The sequence below is a fragment of the Cervus elaphus genome, chromosome 4 (genome assembly GCF_910594005.1).
Source record: "Cervus elaphus chromosome 4, mCerEla1.1, whole genome shotgun sequence".
Taxonomy (NCBI): Eukaryota; Metazoa; Chordata; class Mammalia; order Artiodactyla; family Cervidae; genus Cervus; species Cervus elaphus.
This window is the reverse complement of record NC_057818.1, coordinates 52,889,289-52,913,688: the sequence shown is the minus strand read 5'-3', so window position 1 is coordinate 52,913,688 and position 24,400 is coordinate 52,889,289. Positions and strand designations below refer to the sequence as shown.

The 24,400-nt window shown below is 46.7% G+C and overlaps 1 protein-coding gene across 3 annotated transcripts; it reads right to left on the bottom strand.

Moving 5' to 3' along the window:
• Window positions 1-9,717: 9,717 nt before the first annotated feature.
• Window positions 9,718-24,387, bottom strand: IGSF23 (immunoglobulin superfamily member 23). 3 transcript variants are annotated; one of them, XM_043899431.1, is made up of 5 exons: window positions 24,194-24,387; window positions 21,433-21,774; window positions 17,665-17,934; window positions 15,411-15,564; window positions 9,718-10,990 (listed from the first exon to the last, which is right to left on the bottom strand). In XM_043899431.1, exons 1-5 carry the CDS (start codon window positions 24,249-24,251, stop codon window positions 10,981-10,983), a joined length of 834 nt encoding a protein of 277 aa, XP_043755366.1. In that variant the 5' UTR covers window positions 24,252-24,387; the 3' UTR covers window positions 9,718-10,980. The 3 variants fall into 3 exon arrangements, with proteins under 3 accessions (XP_043755366.1, XP_043755365.1, XP_043755364.1); XM_043899430.1 differs by lacking the exon at window positions 9,718-10,990 and adding an exon at window positions 11,344-11,822; XM_043899429.1 differs by lacking the exon at window positions 9,718-10,990 and having other exon boundaries at window positions 15,071-15,564.
• Window positions 24,388-24,400: the final 13 nt, after the last annotated feature.

The following is a 24,400-nucleotide window of genomic DNA, read 5'->3' as shown; positions in this document are numbered from 1 at the left end:
TGCCCTTCTGGAGGTCCTGGGTTGGATGAGAGTTGGGGAGAGGAAGATAATAAAAAAGTAGACAGGTACTATACATACCACGGGATGGTAAAAACTATGAAGAAAAATAAGACAAGCGAAGGAGACAAGGACATTAAAAAACTAAGATGATGGAATCTGGTCCCATCACTTCATGGCAAATAGAAGGGGAAAAAGTGGAAGCAGTGACAGATTTTCTTTTCTTGGGCTCCAAAATCACTGTGGATGGTGACTACAGCCATGAAATTCAAAGATGCTTGGTCCTTGGAAGGACAAAGTTATGACAAACCTTGACAGCATATTAAAAAGCAGAGACATCACTTTGCCAACAAAGGCCTGTATAATCAAAGCTATGTTTGTTCCAGTAGTCATGTATGGATGTGAGAACTGGACCATAAAGAAGGCTGAGCACCAAAGAGTTGATGCCTTTGCATTGTGGTGATGGAGAAGACTCTTGAGAGTCCCTTGGACTGCAAGGAGATCAAATCAGTCCATCCTAAAGAAAATCAACCCTGAATATACTTTGGAAGGACTGCTGCTATAGCTGAAACTCCAATACTTTGGCCACCTGATGCAAAGAGCTGACTCATTGGAAAAGACCCTGATGCTGGGAAAGATTAAAGGCCAAAGGAGAAGAGGGCAGAAGAGGATGAGATGATTAGATAGCATCACCGACTCAATGGACATGAATCTGAGCAAACTCTGGAGATAGTGAAGGACAGGAGAGACTGGTGTGCTACAGTTCATGGGGTCGAAAAAAGTCGGACACAGCTTAGCAACTGAACAATCACAAGAACAGGTCAGGATAAAACATTGACATTTTAAGAGATCGGAAGACTTTGGAGGGTTTTGAGCCAATGTGATCAGATTTATGTTTTAACAGAATCACCTGGAAGCTTGTATAATTAAGCAAATATGAACATATTTCCTTATTCTTTTCTTATGTATATAAGGAATTTATTTTGTATATGTATTTTCCTTATATATACATACATATACAAATTTCCTTATGTACATATATAAATATTATATATATTCCTTATACATAATTTCCTTATTCTTTCCTCCCACACTGAAAAAAATAAATAGTAGCATTGTTCTGCCTCTTCCTGCTTTTTACCTAACAACAAATCTTGGTGATCTTTCTAGGCAAGGACATAGCATTCATTCATTCATTCATTGGTTCATTCATTCACAGCTATGCAGCATTCCAATGCACGAACCCACAATAAATTGTGAACCTGTCCTCAGCAGATGAGCGTTTTGGGTGTTTCCAACTCTTTGCATTTGCAAACTATCCTCTGATGAGTGACCATGTCCACACCATTTCCCACGCCTGTGACAGTATCAGTTCCCTAGGTTCCTAGAAGCTGATTTGCCAGGTCAAAGCACATGCACATTTGTGGTTTTGGAGGATATTGCCTAGTTGTCATTCAGCACTCTTGCCAGCCAACTAGGAACATGGCAGTGTTTCCTACCCAGGGACTCATGTGGCAGTGAACTGAAGCTTTTACAACTTCAGATGTGAAGTTTTGTCCTAAACGATTAGATGTAGGAAACTGGAGGCTGGGTGGGAGGGTGGGGAGGGAAAAAAGAGAAAAAGAGGGAGAGGGGGATGGTAGAACGGGATGGGAGGGGAAAAAGGGAGAGAGGGAGATAGAGGTGGTGGGGGTGGGGGAGAACGGAAGAAGGTGAGACAGGAACGATGCGGTGGGGGCTCCTGAATGTGACTCCCTTGGTTCAGATCCTACCTTCACCAACTAACAGCTGGTGAGCCTAGGCAACCTGTATGGATTTTCTTGCCTCCTTTATCTCATCTGGAAAACAGGAGATCACAAAAACACAGAGTGGTGGTTAAATAAGTTATACAGCTAAAAAGGTTATTTATTTTGCCGCTCTGACAAATGGCAGCAGTTACTACTGACGTCCTGGGGCTTGGGAGACCACCTTGTATTGCCTTGCTGTGCACCCTGGTTAGGAAGGACAGTCTTGGGCAGCAGAGAGTCATTCGGTGTTATGCAGGATGAGGACCTCATGGCAGATAATAAAGCTCATGTTCCTCATGTGGAAAATAGCAGTGACATGCCCTGTGGTCCTGCCCTCTTTGCGGTTTGGGACTGAGAATGGGGCGGGGGGGGGCGGGGGAGGGCAGAGCTTTCATCTTCTGTACTCCGAGGCTAGGCAGGAAAAGCTGGCAGAGAAACCTCCAAATAAAAACCACTTTCTCGCTCTTCCCCAGGACTACCAGAGCAGACACTTCCTCCCTCTCACCTCCCACCAGCCCTGCTAACCTCACTTCTATTTGGGATATACTGGTGCCTCGCAATGGCTGTTCCCCTCTATCCTTCCTTTCCAAACCCCACAGTCTTCTCACCCCCCGAGGAAGGAAATGAAACCTTCCTGCCCTTCCCTCTGTCCACGGATGACTCATCAGAAGCATACCGTTTGATGCATCCCTGGCATTAGCAGGAATAAGTCCCAGTTCTAAAGCCTAGCTGACTCGTTCCTGCATGACCTGGCACCTGATCAAAGGCTCTTCCACTCCCCTTTTATGTGTCAGTCAGACGGAAACCCTTGTAATCCTTTTAAACAAACCATATTTGCTCACCTTCAGGCTAGAACACTTTCCCTCTGGTCTTCACGAGTTAATGGCTCCCACTTTGGGCTAAGCTACCCCATCCTCCAGGAAGCCTTCCTGGATTCCGCAGGCTGGGTTCTCTCTCCTCAGTTCTCCCTGAACCCCCCAAGCTCTGCTGTCTCAGCCTTGCCCACTCTGAGTTATCACTCTCTAGGGATGGATCTGTTACCCGCTGGGCTGTAAAGTTCCACAGAGGCAGAACCCAGGGCTGTGTAACTGACAGCTCGGCAGTGACAATTCAACTTCCTCATCTTGTAAAATGGAACTAATAATAACATCTACTTTCCAGGGTTTGGGGAAATGATGCATTAAAGCCCTTCAGTACAATGTCTGGTAAATATCAGTTTCAGGATATATGGCTGCTCTTGTTGTTAATCATCTTAATGCGTTCTCCAATACAGCTGACCCCTCCCACAAAATGACCTCTTAGACCCCCAGACTGGATCAGAAGCCCTCTCTGGGCTCCCATGTCCCAGCCCCAACTACTCTGGGTTGTCACTATCTGGGGATGGTTCTGTCTCTCCCAGTGAACTGTGAGCCCTGGGAGGACAGGGGCATGGCTGTGATGGTCACCTCTGGGTCCCCAGTACTGCCCAGCACAGAATTCAATACCAGTTGCCAGAGGAAGGTGTGCTGGATGAATGAATGAATGACTTTAGTGATTATCTGATCTCTGATTGTTATATGACCTTAATTCCTCTGTCTTGCTCTAGCATATACAATTGTGTTTTCTGTAAATACTGGAATTTAGACAAAACTTACTCATTGACTTGTGTGGCTTAGTTGGTAAAGAATCCACCTGCAATGCAGTAGACCTGGGTTCGATCCCTGGGTTGGGAAGATCCCCTGGAGAAGGGAAAGGCTACCCACTACTGTATGCTGGCCTGGAGAATTTCATGGACTGTATAGTCCATGGGGTCGCAGAGTCAGACATGAATGAGCGACTTTCACTTTCACTACTCATTGACTTGTGTCAGTGTGTAAGAGAGAGAGGTAGAGAGTGAGCTTGAGAGAACTTGAAGAAGAACCTTTGGGTGTGTTTGAAAGAGGGAAGAAATGGAGGGTGGGCTGGAAGAGGGGAAAGGCTGAGAACTTGGGCAAGAAATGGGCTGGATGTTGGAAACTGAATTTGTAAACTGTTAAGAAGAGACCAAATCTGTCTTGTTCATGGCAGTGTTGCCGGCATCTAGCATGAGCCTGTCACCTAGATGATGCTCAGTACATATTTCTTGGCCCAATGAATGTGTCAGACATTGTTAAAACAGCTCAGAAATGTTGCTGTGCCTCTGTAATTGTGAATCACAGTATATTTTGGGCAGGCCGAAAATTCTTTCGGTCCCCATCAGAGAGTACAGAGAATGTGACACCCAGCTGATGAGCAGCGGAAGCAAATACGGGGTTGCTGACATCACTCTCACGTCCAGGCTCTCAGCAGGCATCGACCATCAGTGCCAGCATTCCTTCCTGGGGAGCATGAGTAGGTTCCCAGAATTCTTAATACTGATCTCTGAGGACCCACTGCCAGTCTATCAAAAATGGCAGTTGAGGGTTTCCCTGAGGGCTCAGTGGTAAAGAATCCTTTAACAGTTCAGGAAACACAGGTTCGATCCCTGGCCCTTGAAGATCCCACATACTGTGGGGCAAGTAAACCCACGTGCCCCAGCTACTGAGCCTGTGTTCTAGAGCCTGGGACCTGCAACGACTGAGCCCACATGCTGAAACTACTCAACCCCAGGTGCTCTGGGGCCCATGCTTGGTAAAAAGAGAAACCACAGCACTGAGAAGTCCATGGACTGCAACCAAGAGTAGCCCCTGCTTGCCACGACTAGAGAAAAGCCCACACAGCAGTGAAGACCCAGCACAGCCCAGAATAAAGAAAGAAAGAAAAAGAAACTGTGAATTAAAACAATGATCACATTTTTAAGAAAATGGTAGTTGAGAAGAAATGTATTTGTCATCCCTGGCAAATAGATGTGAAAAATAAGAGATGGGGAGAGAAATTATGGCCGGAGATTATAGTTAGGCATTCCTTATGCTTTTGGGTTTGTTCATTCACCTTCCCTTAGATCCTGGATGCCTTGGTTCACCCCATGAGGACAGAAAAGAACTACGTTAGCGTTTTCCTCCATGCTGCAGAACTTTGGGGGCTCAAAAAATGTTTAACTTTCTTCTATCCTTTCATTTATTCCTTTAGCAGGTGTTTATTGAGTGCCCGTCATGGACTGGCATTGCTGTAGGTTCAGAGGGCAAGATGTTGAGCAAGGGGAGACACAGTTCCTGCCCTTTGGGACTTCAGTCTTGACTGGGGAGACAGACATTGTCAAAGTGAAAGTGAAGTCAGTCGTGTCCGACTCTTTGCGACCCCATGGACTGTAGCCTACCAGGCTTCTCCGTTCATGGAATTTTCCAGGCAAGAATACTGGAGAGGGTTACCATTTCCTTCTCCAGGAGATCTTCCCAACCTAGGGATTGAACCCGGATGTCCCGGATTGGAGGCAGACGCTTTACTGTCTGAGCCGCCAGGGAAGTCCATTGTCTTCCATTGTCAAAGTATCACCCCAACGCTTATAAATAGGCAACCTCCCCCCCCCCCCCCCCAACACTGTGTAGCATGTGGGATCTTAGTTCCCCAACCAGGAAACCAACCTGCACCCCCTGCAATAGAAAGGCAGAATCTTAACCAGAGGATGGCCAGGGAAGTCCCTAACCTGGCAACTTGTGATGACTATTAGAGGGATTTCCTGGGTGTGTGCAGCTAGGGTGGGGGAGTGAAATCCAGGCAGGTGGTGGTGACTGAGTTGAGATTTTTTTAATGACTAGGAATTAACTGGTCGAAGAAAGGTGAGTAAACTTTCCAGGCAGAGAAAATAGCATGTGCAGACAGCTGGTGGCATGAGAGAACTTCGTTAAGTACAACTGGCTAGCTGTTCCCCTAAACCTGGTTCCTCTTATTTCCAGGAGCTCAGGAAGACTTCATTTCTCAGAATCTCTCACAGTGCTGTGGTCACATGACCCAGAGCAAAGACCCAGGCTAGAAGCATAGTAGGTCCGGGAATGACTGTGTAGGGACGGCGTCTCCTCAGTGACCTGCAGTGGACTATGGTATGAGTGGGTGATACGCTCTTACTGGGTCACACTGCTGACATTTTGGAAATATTTGTTACAGCAGTTATCCAGCCCTGACTAAAGTCGGTGCAGCTGGAGAGGGGCAACAAGAGGGCAAAATGAGACTAGAGATGTGAGTGGGTAATTAACAGTGCATCACTTCATGGCAAATAGAAGGGGACAAAATGGAAACAGTGACAGACTTTATTTTCTTGGGCTCCAAAATCTCTGTGGACGGTGACTGCAGCCATGAAATTAAAAGATGCTTGGTCCTTGGAAGGAAAGTTATGACAAAACTTGACAGCATATTAAAAAGCAGAGACTTCACTTTGCCAACAAAGAGAACAGTTAAAGCTATGGTTTTTCTCTGGTAGTCATGTACAGATATGAGAGTTGGACCACAAAGTGGTCATCTGAGTGCTGAAGAATTGATGCTTTCAAACTGTGATGCTGGAGAAGACTGTTGAGATTCCCTTGGATAGCAAGGGGATCAAACCAGGCAATCCTAAAAGAAATCAATACTGAATATTCATTGGAAGGACTGATGTTGAAGTTGAAGCTCCAATACTTTGGCCACTTGATGTGAAGAGCTGATTCATTAGAAAAGACCCTGAAGCTGGGAAAGATTGAGGGCATGAGGAGAAGGGGGCAACAGAGGATGAGATGGGTGGATGACATCATCAACTTAATGGACACAAGTTTGAGCAAACTCTGGGAGATAGCGAAGGACAGGGGAGTCTGGTGTGCTGCAGTCCATGGGGTCACAAAGAGTCAGACATGATTGAGCGACTGATTACCAGTAGAGTCTTGTGGGGTCATGCGCTCAAGTTCTGACCCCTGGAATGTGAGTAGTGCCATCAAAGGAAGGCAGTGAGACTCTCCAACATTGCCACCTCCTGCTGGCTGTAAAGGGGACTTGACCATGCACCATTCTGACTGTGTAACACCCTGAGGATGGCCAGACCACAAGGTAAAGAAACCAGGGCTCCTGGATGACATCACCAAGCACAGCTTCTATGCTATTCCCAGACTGCATCCATCAGGACTGTTACATGAGAGAGAAACCAATTTCGATCTTGTTTTGTTTTCCTGGCCATGCTGTGTGGCATACAGAATCTTAGTTCCCAATTGAACCCATGTCTTCTGCATTGGGAGCATGGAATCTTTCTTTTTTTTCCTTTTAAATATTTATTTTTGGCTGCGCTGGATCTTAAGTTTCAGCACACAGGCTCTCTAGTTGTGGAATGTGGGTTTAGGTGCCCCTTGGCATGTAGGATCTTAGCTCCCTGACCAGGGATGGAACTTAGGTCCCCTGCAAGGTGGATTCTTAACCACTGGACTACAAGGGAAGCCCACTTCTATCTTGTTTAAGCCTCAATGATTTGGGGTTTCTGCCAAGCTTATATCCTGTCAAGATGGGGGATCCCTGGGAGAAGAGCAGGTTGAGAGGATGAGCTGTGAGTTTGGGACACATCTTGGAGGTAACCTTGCCTCATCAGTTTCTGCTCCTCCTTGAATCTCCTCTAATCTGAAGGCAGTTCAGCTTTCTCTCTGCCCTCTCCTTCGACCCCACGTCTAGTCTATTCTACCTTCTTTGCTTCTGCCTATGGACAGTGAGCTCATCACGGCAGATGTAGCTGCCCGGGAAGGAGAGAATTCCTGCCCAGAGAAGGGAAGTTCCAGTTTTTCTTTGTTTTTATCTTTCTTTTGTCTGAATACAGAACATCTACACAATGAGAGCCAGAAAACCAGAACAAGGTGTGGGATTCTCAGTTCTTTCATGTTTCTGACAGTTGCATTCCCCAGCCTGCCCGCCCCACCGCCCACTGCCACCATGGGAAGTTAGCATATTATTTTCCTTGTTCCTGTCTCACACTTTCATTGTGACCCAGTTCATTCAAGCCTATATATGGTCACAGGCTCTCTTCCAGCCATTCAACCTCTGTTTTGCCAAGTGGCATTTATTTATTATTTTGTTTTAACATTTATTACATATTTGTCTGTGTCACATCTTAGTTATGGCACTTCAGATCTTTCCTTGTGGGGCGTGGGCTTCTCTAGTTGTGACCTATGGGTTTAACTGCCCGGAGGCATGTGTGATCTTAATTCCCTGACCAGGGATCGAACCCTTGTCCCCTGTACTGGAAGTCAGATTCTTCCACTGGACCTCTGGACAACCATAGAAGTCCCCCAAGTGGCATTTAAATCTTTGACTTTACGGCTTAAATCTTAGGATTAGATATATCCATTAGGAGTAGACCAGGTTGGGACTTCTCGTGGCCCAGTGGCTAAGACTCTGAGCTCCCAATGCAGGGGACCCAAGTTCAATCCCTGATCAGGGAACAAGATCTCACATGCTGCAGCTAAGACCTGGTGCAGCCAAATAAATAAATATTTTAAAAAAGGAATAGACTGGGTTGCAAAAAACAATGGAACTAAAACAAGAGTGGTTTCGGCAAGATAGACTTTTGTTTCTTCTTTCATGTAAAAGGAACTGCACATGTGTTTAAGAAAGGGCTAGTTGAACAGCTTCACAAAATCTCCAGATATCTGTTTTTCAGTGGAGGGTTGGTAAATTATCTCTCCGGGAAAAAATTTCCTGATTTGTAGTAATTCCCAATTTCCTTGATGTAAATATCACTATCACAATTGATTTCAGTCTACCAACATGTCATCACTGAATGTGGAGTTAGGAAGAGATGTACACAGTAAGTTTTTTTTTTTTTTTAAGATTATTGATGTGCACCATTTTAAGTCTTTATTGAATTTGTTACAATATTGCTTCTGTTTTACGTTTTCTGTTTTTTTTTTTTGGTTTTTTTTTTTGCCCTGAGACACATGAGATCTGTTCCCTCACCAGTGATTGAACCCAAGCCCCCTGCTGTAGAAGCCCAGAGTCTTAACCACTGGACTGCTGGGGAATTTCCCCAAGTAAGTTCTTGTGAGCCGGCACAAGCTGGGTTTGGCACACTTCACACTTGCTACTCTGTCCTCCTTCATGTGAGATGGTCACCTCATGATCCTATATATCTGCTTGGTTCCAGTCATCACATTTTCATTCCTGCCAACAGGAGAAGATGCTCCTTCACCTGAAGGGCATGTTCTGCAAGTCACACATAACCCTTACACATTTTACTGACAAGGTTGATTTTCTTTCCCCTTGGACATCATGTGCCCAGCTGAAACTGAAGATTTGGTTATTATAGAGCGAGGTGAGAATGAATTCTGGGACTCTGAAGGTAACTGCTACCATAGTTGCTGAGACTGGGCTCTTTTGCTGCAGCCAGATGATCGTTTACCCTCCACGTGGGGTTAGGGGAGGGGCCTCAAGATGCCCGACCTTTTTATTTTTTTCTGATAGAGAGACGGAGTGAAAGAGTTCAAGTCAGGTTGTTCTTCCTGTTAAACTCCAACTTAGAGAAGGCTGGAGACTCAGTCAATGCTTTCATTTCTGAGCTTTTGAATTTTCCCAGTGGTGTGGTTTTAGTCTCTCATTCATTCACTCATTCAACAAACATTTATTGAGCACATACTGTATAGCAGATACAGGTCTGGCTATCATGAGGCTGACATTTAACATGGAGATATTGTTGTTGGTTAGTTGCTAAGTTGTGTCCAACTCTTTATGATCCCATGGACTGTATGTAGCCCGCCAGGCTCACTGTCCATGGAATTTCCCAGGCAAGAATACTGGAGGGGGTTGCCATTTCCTTCTCCAGAGGATCTTCCCAACTCAGGGACTGAACCCAAATCTCTTGCTTGGCAGGTGGATTCTTTACCACTGGAGCCCCCCTGGGAAGCCCTATCATGGAGATAATTGTTCAATTATCAATTGGTATAACCAATAAATATTTAATCACATAATACGCTAAGTACTATAAAGCAGAACAGTCCTATGGGCAAGTTCAACCAGGCGAGTGAATTTATAACAGAGGTGGTCAGGAAATCTCTTTGGGAAAATGCGCACAATTTATTTTTAGTGAGGGAGGACTATCGTAATGACTCTCAGCTGTTCTCTAGCTGGTGGCTGAGTGGCAGCTGCAGTCAACTCTGAGACCCAGGGAACCAGCTGTCTTCACCGCTGCCCAGGCAGGAAATGATTCATTTGTCCTTTATAGTAGAGGGATGTGGGAGGGTGGGATGCCTCAGGTAGGAAAGGATCTGGTTAAATATTAGGGGTTTCTGAGCAAATCTGGACCCTTGGATAGATCAGGGCAAGGATCCCAGAACTGCCATGGAGTCAGTAATATACACATATGGCTGCTGGGGGATTTATTATTATTTTTCTAACAATTAGGAGTTTGGGTTGCACTGTCCAATGCAATAGCCATTAGCCATGGGTGGATATATAAATTAAAATTAATTAAAAATCAATTTAAAAATGCAGTTCCTCAGTTACATGATATCCATTTCAAGGGCTCAATAACCACTTGTGTTGGATAATATTGTAGTGGACAGTACAGATATAGACACTTCCATCACCAGAGAGTGTTCTTGGACAGTGCTAGTCTAAGAAACAGGCTTTGGCATTGGGCAGACTTGAGCTGGCATCGGATGTGGCTGTGTGACTTTGGGCAAATCACTTGCCCTCTCTGTAACTTGCTTTTAGCTTATGTACATGAACACAAGGACAACCCCCTGACATAGGAGGGGGCAATGGGAGGGGGGACTGGCTCCAGGGAGGGAGCAATGGGGCAGTAGAATGATTGGAAATAGGGACTTCAGAGCCCAGGAGCCTGTTCTCAGCCATGCCAAATGGCATGTGGGCTCTTAATTCCCCAACCAGGGACTGAACCCACGTCCCCTGCATTGGAAGCACAGGGTCCTATCCACTGGATCACCAGGGAAGTCCTACTACGTAGTATTTCACTGTGGAAACCACTGTCTGAAAATACATCGAATTTGATTGGAAAACAGTTATCGATGCTCCCAAATGGTTTTATAAAAACTGCTAGATAAAAGCTGAAGATATACATATTCTACAACTGTGAAATTCCACTACTAATTATATACTGAACAGAAATGTACACATGTTCCACAAAAGGTATATTTTGACTGGATATGGCAACATAGCTGTTAGTATTTTAATACCATGGAAAAATTCATGATTAAGATCTGCTTGTAATGTCTCCTTTTGTCTAGATTCATTTGTTTGTATTTTTATTTTTATTCAATTTATTTAAACTGAAAAATACCCCAAATGGTTCACCCATCTCTTGTCAGCCAGACCTACAATGGAGAGAAAATAATAATAATAATAACAAAAATAGCCATAATAATAATACACGTGGCTGACATTCTTTGAAGGCTCACCATGTGCCAGGCAATATTAACAGTATCTCACTCCCACCATTTTATGTAATCCACACATCTACCCTGTTTTTTTTTTTTTTTAGTATTTATTTATTTTTATTTTTTGGCCACATGTGGGGTCTTAGTTCCCTGACCAGGGATCAAACCCATGCTCCCTACAGTGGAAGCATGGAGTCTAAACAACTGGATCACCAGGGAGGTCCCACATCTACCCTTTATTTAAAAAAATTTTTTTTTAATTTAATTTATTTATTTGGCTGTGCCGGGTCTTAGTTGCCCCATGGGGGCATGTGAACTCAACTGTTAAGTTGTGGCATGTGGGATCTTAGTTCCCAGACAAGAGATTGAACCCACGACCCCTGCATTGGGAGCACGGTATCTTAGCCATTGGACCAGGGAAGTCCCTCACACACCTACTCTTTGAGGCAGATATTATATTACCATTATCCCTGTTTTACAGATGAGCACAGAGCAGTTAAAGGGGTCACCCGGAGTCCCACAAGCTAGCATATGGCAGAGCTAGGATGAGCTTAAGGCGGCAGGGTCCAAGAACTTCACTGCAAACCTACGGGGGAATCTCCCTTGGCCCTTGGGTTTGGTGGGTTTGGCAGGCCTTCTTGGGGTGCTTCTCAGTCCAGACCCCTCTTGTCTGGAGACTGCCGCTACCCCACGTCAAAGGTCGGGGTGGCGGCCGAGAGGCTACCCCACGTCCAAGGTAAGGAGAAGCAGCTGCGCTTTGCTGGAGCAGCTGTGAAGAGATACCCCACGTAAGAGAAACCCAAGTAAGACAGTGGGCGCTGAGAAAGGGCATCAGAGGGCAGACAGACTGAAACCACAATCACAGACAACTAGCCAATCTGATCACACGGACCACAGCTTGTCTAACTCAATGAAACTAAGCCATGCCATATGGGGCCACCCAAGACAGACGGGTCAGGGTGGAGAGGTCTGACAGAATGGTCCACTGGAGAAGAGAATGGCAAACCACTTCAGTATTCTTGCCTTGAGAACCCCATGAACAGTATGAAAAGGCAAAGAGATAGGACACTGAAAGATGAACTCCCCAGGTCGGTAGCTGCCAAGTATGCTACTGGAGATCAGTGGAGAAATAACTCCAGAAAGAATGAAGGGATGGAGTTAAAGCAAAAACAACACCCAGTTGTGGATGTGACTGGTGATGGAAACAAGGTCCGATGCTGTAAAGAGCAACATTGCATAGGAACCTGGAATGTTAGGTCCATGAATCAAGGCAAATTGTTCAGTGGTCAAACAGGAGATGGCAAGAGTGAACATCAACATTCTAGGAATCAGCAAACTAAGATGGACTGGAATGGGTGAATTTAACTCAGATGACCATTATATCTACTACTGTGGGCAGGATTCCCTTAGAAGAAATGGAGTAGCCATCATGGTCAACAAGAGAGTCCAAAATGCAGTACTTGGATGCAATCTCAAAAACGACAGAATGATCTCTGTTCGTTTCCAAGGCAAACCATTCAATATCAAGTCTATACCCCGACCAGTAACACTGAAGAAGCGGAAGTTGAATGGTTCTATGAAGACCTACAAGATCTTTTAGAACTGACACCCAAAAAAGATGTCCTTTTCATTATAGGGGACTGGAATGCAAAAGTAGGAAGTCAAGAAACAGGAATAACAGGCAAATGTGGAGTAACAGGCAAATTTGGCCTTGGAGTACAGAATGAAGCAGGGCAAAGGCTAATAGAGTTTTGCCAAGAGAACGCACTGGTCATAGCAAACACCCTCTTCCAACAACACAAGAGAAGACTCTACACATGGACATCACCAGATGGTCGACACTGAAATAAGATTGATTATATTCTTTGCAGTCAAAGATGGAGAAGCTCTATACAAGCAGCAAAAACAAGACTGGGAGCTGACTGTGGCTCAGATCATGAACTCCTTATTGCAAATTCAGACTGAAATTGATGAAAGTGGGGAAAACCACTAGACCATTCAGGTATGACCTAAATCAAATCCCTGATGACTACACAGTGGAAGTGAGAAATAGATTTAAGGGACTAGATCTGATAGACAGAGTGCCTGATGAACTGTGGACAGAGGTTCATGACATTGTACAGGAGACAGGGATCAAGACCATCCCCAAGAAAAAGAAATGCAAAAAAGCAAAATGGCTGTCTGAGGAGGCCTTACAAATAGCTGTGAAAAGAAGAGAAGCGAAAAGCAAAGGAGAAAAGGAAAGATATACCCATTTGAATGCAGAGTTTCAAAGAATATCCAGGAGAGATAAGGAAGCCTTCCTCAGCAATCAATGCAAATAAATTGAGGAAAACAATAGATTAGGAAGACTAGAGATCTCTTCAAGAAAATTAGAGATACCAAGGGAACATTTCATGCTAAGATGGGCTCAATAAAGGACAGAAATGGTATGGACCTAACAGAAGCAGAAGATATTAAGAAGAGGTGGCAAGAACACACAGAAGAACTGTACAAAAAAGATCTTCACGACCCAGATAATCACGATAGTGTGATCACTCACCTAGAGCCAGACATCCTGGAATGTGAAGTCAAGTGGGCCTTAGGAAGCATCACTACGAACAAAGCTAGTGGAGGTGATGGAATTCCAGTTGAGCTATTTCAAATCCTGAAAGATGCTGTGAAAGTGCTGCACTCAATATGTCAGCAAATTTGGAAAACTCAGCAGTGGCCACAGGACTGGAAAAGGTCAGTTTTCATTCCTATTCCAAAGAAAGGCAATGCCAAAGTATGCTCAAACTACCACACAATTGCACTCATCTCACACGCTAGTAAAGTAATGCTCAAAATTCTCCAAGCCAGGCTTTAGCAATATGTGAACCGTGAACTTCCAGGTGTTCAAGCTGGATTTAGAAAAGGCAGAGGAACCAGAGATCAAATTGCCAACATTCTCTGGGTCATCAAAAAAGCAAGAGAGTTCCAGAGAAGCATCTATTTTTGCTTTACTGACTATGCCAAAGCCTTTGACTGTGTGGATCATGTAAACTGTGGAAAATTCTGAAAGAGATGGAAATACCAGACCACCTGACCTGCCCCTTGAGAAACCTGTATGCAAGTCAGGAAGCAACAGTTAGAGCTGGACATGGAACAACAGACTGGTTCCAAATAGGAAAAGGAGTACGTCAAGGCTACATGTTGTCAGCCTGCTTATTTAACTTAATATGCAGTGTACATCATGAGAAACGCTGCGCTGGAAGAAGTACAAGCTGGAATCGAGATTGCTGGGAGAAATATCAATAACCTCAGATATGCAGATGACATCACCCTTATGGCAGAAAGTGAAGAAGAACTAAAGAGCCTCTTGATGAAAGTGAAACAGGAGAGTGAAAAAGTTGGCATAAAGCTCAACATTCAGAAAACTAAGATCATGGCATCCAGTCCCATCACTTCATGGGAAATAGATGGGGAAACAGTGGAAACAGTGAGAGACTTTTTTTTGTGGGGGGCCTCCAAAATCACTGCAGATGGTGATTGCAGCCATGAAATTAAAAGATGCTTACTCCTTGGAAGGAAATTTATGACCAACCTAGACAGCATATTAAAAAGCAGAGACATTACTTTGCCAAAAAGGTCCATCTAGTCAAGGCTATGGTTTTTCCAGTAGTCATGTATGGATGTGAGAGTTGGACTATAAAGAAAGCTCAGCGCTGAAGAATTAATGCTTCTGAACTGTGGTTTTGGAGTAGACTCTTGAGAATCCCTTGGACTGCAAGGAGATCCAACCAGTCCATCCTAAAGGAAATCAATCCTGGATGTTCATTGGAAGGACTGATGCTAACGCTGAAACTCCAATATTTTGGCCACCTGATATGAAGAGCTGACTCATTTGAAAAGACCCTGATGTTGGGAAGGGTTGAGGGCAGGCGGAGAAGGGGACGACAGAGGATGAGATGGTTAGATGGCATCACTGACTCAACGGACATGAGTTTGGGTAAACTCTGGGAGTTGATGATGGATAGGGAGGCCTGGCATGCTGCGGTTCATGGGGTCACAAAGATTCGGACATGACTGAGCAACCGAACTGAACTGAACTGAAACTGAGGCCCAGGGTGGGTGGCGACTTGCCATGGCCTCACTTTGGGTAAGTGACAGAACAGGGATTTGAATCCAGCTCCAGGACCGTCTCCTGTCTCTTTGTTTCCCTGGGCTACTTTGGGAACTGACTAGTTAGGTGGGGCACATTGGGGGTCCATGTCATCCTCTCTGAGTGGACTTTATGGTCCCTGGGATAAGGTTGTTGGTTTGGCTTCAGTCTTGCTGCAGAGTGAGCTCTGTGCCTTGTGGAGCTGAGTGGATGGGAGGAAGGGAAGGCAGGCACCTTAGCTTCTGGATGACGGTGAGGAGCACGCTTCCAACCAGCACCAAGCCTACCACAGATGCGGCCACGACAAGAGCAATGGCAGATCCTCCTGACAGGGAGAGCGGGGGATTCCGAGAGATGGGTGCAGGTTCTGTGGGTTCCACGTCAGCTTCTGGGAACCAAGAAGGGGAGAGACTGGAGGAGACACCCTCCCTAAATACCCCCACTTGCCCCGCCATTCCACCTCCTCCCCCATCCTCCCTGTCTCCACCCCAGCTTCCTCCCCACTCTCCCATTTCAGTCTCCGCAACCCATCTCATCACCACATAGAAGCCAGAGGGTTTCTTTTTTCTTTCTTTTTTTTTTTTGCCACATCTCGTTATGTGGGATCTTAGTTCCCTGACCAGGGATCAAACCTGTGCCCCCTGCATTGGAAGGACAGAGTCGTAACCACTGGACCACCAGGGAAGTCCCCAGAGGGGTCTTTGTAAAGTCCACACTTGACCCTGTTCCTCTCCTGCTCAGAACCTTCCCATGGCTTTCCAGGACTTCACCTTGACCTTCAAGAACCTGCATCTGGCCAGTCTCATCTCTCTCTACCCTCTACATTTATAACCAAGCTTTGTTGGATTCTACTTAATTTTCTACTTCCCTCTCCTACTTCCAAGCCTTTATCTGTGCCCCTGGAATGCCATTTTTCTCCCCCTGGCCTGGACAATTTCTATGTGTCCTAGTACCAACTCAGATGTCCCCTCTTCCAGGAAGCCCTTCCTGATTCCCTTGCTGGGTCGGGTGTCCCCTTGGGTCTCACAGCCCTTTGAGTTCTCCCACCCCAGCTCTGCCCACTCTGGTCATTACTGTTTGTGGACAGGTCTGTCCCCTACTGCACTGTGATGCAGTAGGAAGTCCTGTGATGGCAGGACTAGGACTGTTTCTGTTACCAACTGTCCTCAGCACTGCCCAGCATAGGCCAGTCACATAATAGGTGCTCAATAAACATTTCCTGAACAGTTTATGAACAAGGAAAGGGGGTCTTAGAAGTACTGTCATTCTCAGTGAGTGTATCAGGGTCACCAGGTGCTCCAAGATTTATATTTTTTCTCCCAATAAATTACCTAAAATCAAATCCTGAAACTTCCCACTGAACCATGGCTGGGGAGAGGAAGCAGCTCTAGGAATGTAGCCAAGCCAGGCTTTCCACCGTCTCCATCCTTCCCTTGCTCTGGACCTTGGCTCAAGTGATTCCTGCTGCCTACATGCCTCCCCCTCTTCTCTAGGCAGCTCCTCTTCACCACTCTATGAGTAGAACTACTAAAAATAACATACACGGTAACTGCTGCTATTTAAAGCACCAGCTGACTGATTTTCTGCTAGCTTCTGGCATTTACCATTTCAGGTCCTTAACAGCAATTTTGTAGCGGTCTACATGATCACCTTGGTTATACACAGGAGGAAACTGAAGCTCCAGAGAAGGAGCACCACTTGTCCTAAGTCACCCAGCCAAGAAGGCACAGTGGTAGAAACTGAACTCCACTTTGACTGGCTCCCCAACCACTTTTTTTAATCCCAATAGCTGGCTCATCTTGTGATTGCCACCTGAGCCTCTGTACACACTCTTGCCTCCGGCAATAGGCACAAAAGTAATAATAATATGGATAATACTAATCATAGCAATGATACTAGTTCATGTTTATTGAGCACTCACTAGTGTTCCACAGTGCTAGGCGCCCCTATTTTAAGCTATTCACTTGCCTATCACACTGAACGCTCACAGCTACATTTTGGGGTAGGCACTATTATTTTCCAAGTGTATATTCCTCAGAATACTGAGGAAACTGAAGCACAGAGAAGTCAAGGCACTGGCCCAGAGTCACACAGCCAGCAAGTAGTGGAGCCAGAATTCAAATTCCAAAGCCTGTGCTTGGAACCACTGGTTGTATTATCACCTTCATTTTTCCTCTGGCAGGTGCTGAGATTCAGAGAGGCAAAGAGACTTCTCAAACTCACAGAGTAGAAAGTGATTGGAGCCAGGAGGACCCAGACAGCTGGTTCCAGATCCTGCCCTGGGCTTTCATGAGCATTCAAGTCTTTAGGCCACAGCTTCTCATCTGTAAAATGGGCTAATAATCCCCACTCTGCCAGGAGGATGAAAGAATGGGATGTCACCTTGATTATAAAGGGTCTCATAGGGAATTGCTCACAGAAAGTGGCTCAGTGGTATCAGGAAAGCTGGCCACTGAGCAGGGGTCTGGGGTGAGGGTGGGAGACTCACGTGGCAGCATGATAGTCACAGGCTGGGAGAGGTACACTCCCTGGCTGTTCTCGGCCAAGCATAAGTAGGTGCCCAGATCCTTCATGGACAACCTGTGGACAATCAGTCTTTCTCCAGTTCCACGAGGTCTCCCATTGAAGGTCCACCGGAGCACAGGTTCAGGTGTGATTAAAGCCGCCCACTGCAGGATCACAGAGTAGTTGAGTTCACTCCGGAGGACACCTTGTTTATTTCCTGGGAATGTCACCAGCTGCACCCCATCATAGGTGGCTGTGCAAACAAGGAAGCAAGGTCACATGGGTGGAGACTGCTCAGAGAGGCCGAGCACTTCCTCTGTTCCCCACAGAGGCATCTGTTCATTCATTTACTCGCTCATTCATTCATTCATCAACATGTTTGGAGGGCCTGGTCTGTGCCCACTGTTGATCCAGACACTGGATGGAGCTGAGCTGTCCTCAGCACATATGACTGCCAACACTGCATTTGTGGCTTCAGGGCATTCACTGGCTGCCAGAGCCTGCTCTGCTCATGGAAGCAGCAGCCAAAGCACTGGAGAGTGGGCACACAGCCTCCCACAGTGACCAGTGTGGACTGGCATATAAATACCCCGGGTCCCCTGCCCTCAGCTGGACCAGGGTAGAAGCCAAGGAGCTTCTGGAGGAGTGGCTAGATTCTGGATTATTTTGCAGGTAGAGTCCACAGGATTTGCTGATAGATTGGATGTAGGTGAGGGTGGTGGTAGTCAAGGGGTCCTCCAAGGCTTGGGGCCTGGGCCATTGGCTACTGGGAGGGCTCCTTACAGACAGCATACATCATCCTCACCATTTGTTGTTATTATTGAGTCACTAAGTCGTGTCCGACTCTTTGTGACCCCCATGGACTGTAGCTCACCAGGCTCCTCTGTCCAGGGGATTTCCCAGGCAAGAATACTGGAATCCGTTGCCATTTCCTTCTCCAGGGGATCTTCCTGACCCAGGGATGGAACCCACATCTCCTGCATTGGCAAGCAGATTCTTTACCGCTGAGCCACCAGGGAAGCTCCCCTCCCCACCTCCTCACCATAGTTCTTTATTTTTTTTTTTTGTTTTCAGGTGAAAGACTCTGAGGTCTGGGGGTCCTAGGGCCAGGACTCATGGTCAGAGAGAGAGAGGCACAGCTGGGATTTGGATATGATGTCATGGTGAGTGCTGGGGACCTTCATATGGAGCTGATTACCATTCAGTGCAATATGAAAAGTGAAAAAAAAAAACTTCAATCCAGCCAAGGAGCTCAGAGAAGTCTTCCTGGAGGAGGCGGTGCCTAAGCTAAGCCTTGCAGGAGGAGAAAGAACCCACGGGTGTGGAAATAAGAATCAATGTAGGGGCTTCCCTCGTGGCTCAGTGGCAAAGAATCTGCCTGCCAATGCAGAAGACACAGGTTCGATCCCTAGTCTGGCAAGATCCCACATGCCACAGAGCAACTAAGCCCCTGCGCTACAACTACTGAGCTTGTGCTCTAGAGCCCATGAGCCACAACTACTGACGCCCAAGCACCTAGATCCTGTGCGTGGCAAGAACAGAAGCCACGGCAGGAGAAGCCCACACACCACAACCAGAGAGTAGCCCCCACTCAGTGCAACTAGAGAAAAACCCACACAGCAATGAAGACCCAGCACAGCCAAAAATAAGTAAAATTATTTTTTAAAAAAAGAATTGATGTAATAGCCATCTAGATTGGACTCTTACTATGAGTCAAGCACTGTTCTAAACACATGGTAACTACAGCTCGTTATATTACTGGCTTGTTATGTTATGAATAAGACCCATGCTTGGGTGAAGTCATTTAATAGGTTGTTTTAGTAGGTTATAATAAGCATTTAGGGCTGCAGTCCATGGGGTCCCAAAGAATCAGACATGACTGAGCACATTGAGTGAATAATCAGCACTTAAAATGTGAAATGAGATGTTAAAGAAAGTATCAGAATGCATCACACTTAGCAATAATTGTTATTTTATGACACTTGTAAAGGCAAGTGACTTGTGATGTGTAGATATATGAACATACTGGGTCATGATTTAAAAAACTTGAAAACCACTGGATTTATTTGTTTAATCCTCACAACAACCCTACGGGGTAGATTTCAAATTTGTTATCATCCTTTTAATGGGAAAACAAGGGCTCGAAGAGGTCAAGTCCCCTGAAATACTCATGGCAAATATTTGCTTACTCTGTGCATGGCAGCAAAGATAGAAATGAGACTCTTCTGATAAGGAAGGAAAATAAGGAACCAATGAACAGGCTGGGGAAATAGCATACACTGGCCTGAAAGAGTTAAGCAATCCTAGTTTAACTGCTACTGATGCACTGAGCATGTAGCAAGGCCTGCTGCCTTTTACAAAGCTAATTCCTTAACCACTCTCAGACTCTATGTGAGTTACACCCTGCACCTGGGATTCACATTCCCCTACACTTCTTGTAACAATCCTCTATAGCATTCTTCCTTTCAGAAAGAAGATAATGGGCCAATAACCCTGAGAGACAGAAAGGCAGAGTCACTGAGCTGCCTGATGTCAACTAGGACTGTTTTGAAACTCTACAAAAGGAAGAAGAATACAAGACCTTCCTTTACTTTGATCCTTATCACATACCCCAGACCATGAGGCCCATTATAAAGATTATAAAACTCCTCACTACCCCCTTCAGCGGGGACACAGTTCTTAATGGAGTAGCCTGCTGTGTTCCCTCTTTGCCTGGCAAAGAAATAAAGCTACTCTTTCTCTTTCCTCCAAAACCCTGTCTCTGTATTTTTACCTGGCATCGCACACAGAGAACCAAGGTTTTGGCAACAGGTGCCAGGCACTGTTCTAGGTATTTGGTGTGGATTAATTCATTTGTTCCTCACAGCACTCCTACAAGGGAGGGTCTACCATGATTCTATTTTTACAGAGGAGGATGCTGAAGCCCAAAGAGGGCAAGCCACTTTGCAAAGGGACATGGCTAGGAAGTGAAGGAGCAAGGACTCCACGCAGGTGGTTTGGGTTTCAGAGTCTGCACACGCTTTAGGCAGAGTAGGCTTCTAGAAGAACTGGCCCTCAAATCACAAAAATGTAGACTGATGGTGGTGGTGGTTTAGTTGCAAAATCGAGTCCGAATGTTGTGACTCCATGGCCTGCAGCCTGCCAGGCTCCTCTGTCCATGGGATTTCCCAGGCACCAATACTAGAGTGGGTTGCCGTTTCTTCCTCCAGGGGATCCTCCCGACCCAGGGATCGAACCCCGTCTCTTATGCCTCCTGCATTGGCAGGCGGGTTCTTTACCACTGAGCCCCCTGGGAAGCCCAGACTGATGGACCTCAGCCTATTTCCCTCCCATTGGAGCAAAGCCGGTCACGTGACTCACTTTGGCCAATAAAACATGGCGGAAGTACTGGCAGGCTGGTTCTGAGCCTGGGCCTCCAGAGCCTTGCAGCTTCTGCTCCTTTGATAAGAGAACGAGCTCAGGCTACGGGCTGGAGGATGGGAAGGCTCGTGGCCCAATTACCGCCATCGCCCCAACTGCCAGCCAGGCCACTGCCAGACACACAAAGGAGGCCATCCCGCACCAGTGCCCAGGCAATCCTTCCGAACCGGCTGACTGCAGACACTGGAGTGAGCCCGGCTAAAATTAGCTGAGACCAGAACTGTTCACAAGAATCTTGAGCTAAAAAAAAAATTAGTTGCTATTCTAAGTTCTGCGGACTGAGAACTCTGTCCCTCCCGCCCCGCCGTGGAGGGATGGGGAGTGAACTCACCCTTGACCTGTATCTGCTCCGTCGCACTCCTGAGCCCCGCGCTGGTTTCCATCACCACCGTGTAGCTGCCCGCATCTAAAGTCGTCACGTTTCTGATGATCAGGCTGCCCTGGGTGTCCAGCGTCTCCCGGCCAGTGTGGCCAGGCCCTGGGAGGCCCTCGGCAGAGAAGATCATGGCTTCTGGCCGGACTTCATGCCCTCGGAACCAAGAAGTGGAAAGAACCCCATCCAGGCTTCTGGGGACTGGCAGGTGGGCATCGGCTCCTTCGGTCAAGGGGTCCAGAGACACAGAGGAGGGCAGCTCCAACGAGGCAGAGCAGGTGCTGAATGTGAGCAGGGTGCCTTGTAGCAGGGTTGGAGGGAGAAGAGAGAGCAAGTGAGCAATGGGCCCAAAGGCAAGATGCTGCCCCAGCCGCCAACCCTTCCCATGCTGGTGAGAATGAGTGCCGTGGAGAGCTGATGTGACAAGGGTGATAATGAATAGAAAGGAGGGGCTTCTCAGGTGGCTCAGTGGTAAAGAATCTGCCTGCCAATGCAGGAGACAAGGGTTCAATCACTGGGTCAGGAAGATCCCTTGGAGGAGGGTATGGCAACCCACTCCAATATTCTTGCATAGAAAATCCCATGGACAGAGGAGCCTGGCAGGCTAAAGCCATGGGGTTGCAGACAGCTGGACACAACTGAAGCAACTTAGCATGTACATGCAATATATATTGCATGTATATATATATACACAATACCTATAAAATCTATATATATAATATATATAATATATAATAATATATAACCTATATATATATAATATATATATTATCTCTACAACCATAGAGATAATTCCAGAAGTCCTACTTGCCTGGAGCATGGCTATTTTATTTCATTTCTAACCTTCAATCAAATGAGAAAAAGTCACTATTCAGTTTTTCCCTATTTGACCCCAGAACAGTTCCTTGAATCACTATATATAAATATAAATACAGCAGAATGTTAAACTTGACTTCCATTGCCGCAGAATCTCCCCGAAGGTTCCAGAGGCTGAGAACAAAACAACAGACACCAAGAACTCCCCATTCCCAACTGAGGTCTAGCTAACAGGGGTTGTTGTTCTATTAGTCACTCAGTCATGTCTGACTCTTTGCAACCCCAAGGACTGTGGCTCGCCAGACTCCCCTGTCCGTGGAATTCTCCAAGCAAGAATACTGGAGTGGGTTGCCATTCCCTTCTCCAGGGGATCTTCCCAACCCAGGGACTGAACCTGGGTCCACCTGCATTGCAGGCAGATTCTTTTCCATCTGAGCCACCAGGGAAGCCCAGCTAACAGGGGTTACCCATCACCAGTTCTGCCAGCACCAGCCACTCTACCCCTGCCAAGAGAGAAGGCTGAAAGCTCATGGAGAAGAGGAGATGGCTCAGAGTGAGGTTTTCTGGGGGACTGGAGGTCCCCACTGGGGCTGGGATTTTCCTCCACCTCCTGCTAAGTGATGGGGGGTGGTGCTCCAAGGGAACCTCTTGGAGTGCTGGAGATGTGTCCCGTGGAGTTTGTGGGAACTTAGACCTGTAAGTCTTCAGGTGACAGATGGAGGCGGAGTGGGCAGGATGGATGTGGTCCACACATCCTGCGTTTGGTGGGACAACAGAGATGTCCACGAGTTTCCCATGAGCCAGTGTGAATGCTGCTGAAGGAACCAGTCAGAGCTCTGAATGGGGGCATCTCTGGAGCCTGTCCTGGCAAAAAGCCCCACAGGAGATGACTTGCTGGGTAGATTCCCTGCCCAGGAAGATCCCAGCATCATGCCTCAGCCACACAGAAGGCCTTGTCCCCACTTTACCACTACAGTAGTCAAGTTGAAACCTTCCTGCACCCTCCTTGCCTTCCTCTCCTCTACCCATGGCCTTGGAGGGTGGAGGGGGTGGGCACAGACCTCTGGGTGGGGAGAAAGGACACAGAGAGACATAGAAACAAGGCCCACTACATCCCACTACATCCTCACTGCAGCCTGGCCCAGGTCCGAGCTGGGGCAGAAGTGAAGTTCTCAACTGTGGCTGAGGTTTTGAAATTACACAGAACTGGACTTTTTGAGGCCTGGAAAAAGAAGCAATTCATTTACTCTCCAAGAGGTAAATGTGGGTGGCTTCTGGAAAGTGTGGTCTTGGTGGCCAGATCATCTGGAGTCAAGTCCTTCTGTTACTTTCAAGCTGTGTGGCCTGGGGAGGACCCATAACCTCTCTGTGTCTCAGTTTCCCGCTCTATGAAATGGGGCTTGTGTAACTCTAGCCTTCTGGGGTTAAGAATTAAATGTTACTACATGAAAGCACTTAGAAGAGGCTGACATGTAGAAGTACTCAGTCACAATGGCCTCCTTTTATTATGATTGTTATACTATTTTCGTTGTTATTGTTGTTATTGAAAAATTATTATTAGATATGGGTAGCTAGGGTCAGACAGGGTGCTCTGGTGGAAAGGGGCTGGCATGGGGGTACTGAATTCTTACTTTGCCTTTGCCAGCCACCTGCTCTTGAGCAAGTGACCCCACCCCTATCTGAGCCTCCCTTTACTCCTTTGTAAAAGGGGTCAATCACAGGGGCCTCTTGGGGATTTCAAGAGCTCTTGTGCGTGGGTTGCCCATGCTGCGTGGGCTGTAACATGACCAGAGTCAGAACTCAGAGTGGGGGCGTCTCTGATTTGGATAAAGACTCTCTCCCTCCCCAGGGATGTCTCCTCTTTGTCCCCAACCCGTGAGTGCGGCCCTTGTCTCTCACGCACCTGTTAGAAGCAGCCTTGTCCAGGCGGGGCTGTGGCTGGTGCCCAGAGACCATCTCATGCTGCGTTCTGTCCTGCAGAGGCGTAGGCAGCCGCGCAGGAGAGGTTGCCCTTCTGGAGTGGGGTCCCCTAGACCACACAGTCAAGTACACAGCCTTAGCCCCGCCCCTGCGAGGCCCAGCCCATTCCCTGGCCACACCTCCACAGTGC

Bases quoted from the DNA above. Each gene is read 5' to 3' on its own strand.
- IGSF23 (XM_043899429.1), bottom strand. From the start codon at position 24,251: ATGAGATGGTCTCTGGGCACCAGCCACAGCCCCGCCTGGACAAGGCTG. The intron at 21,775-24,193 runs GTGCGTGAGAGA...CCCTGCTACAAG, and splicing joins GACAAGGCTGCTTCTAACAG to GCACCCTGCTCACATTCAGC. The intron at 15,565-17,664 runs GTGAGTCTCCCA...CTTGGTTCCCAG, and splicing joins TGTGACTATCATGCTGCCAC to AAGCTGACGTGGAACCCACA.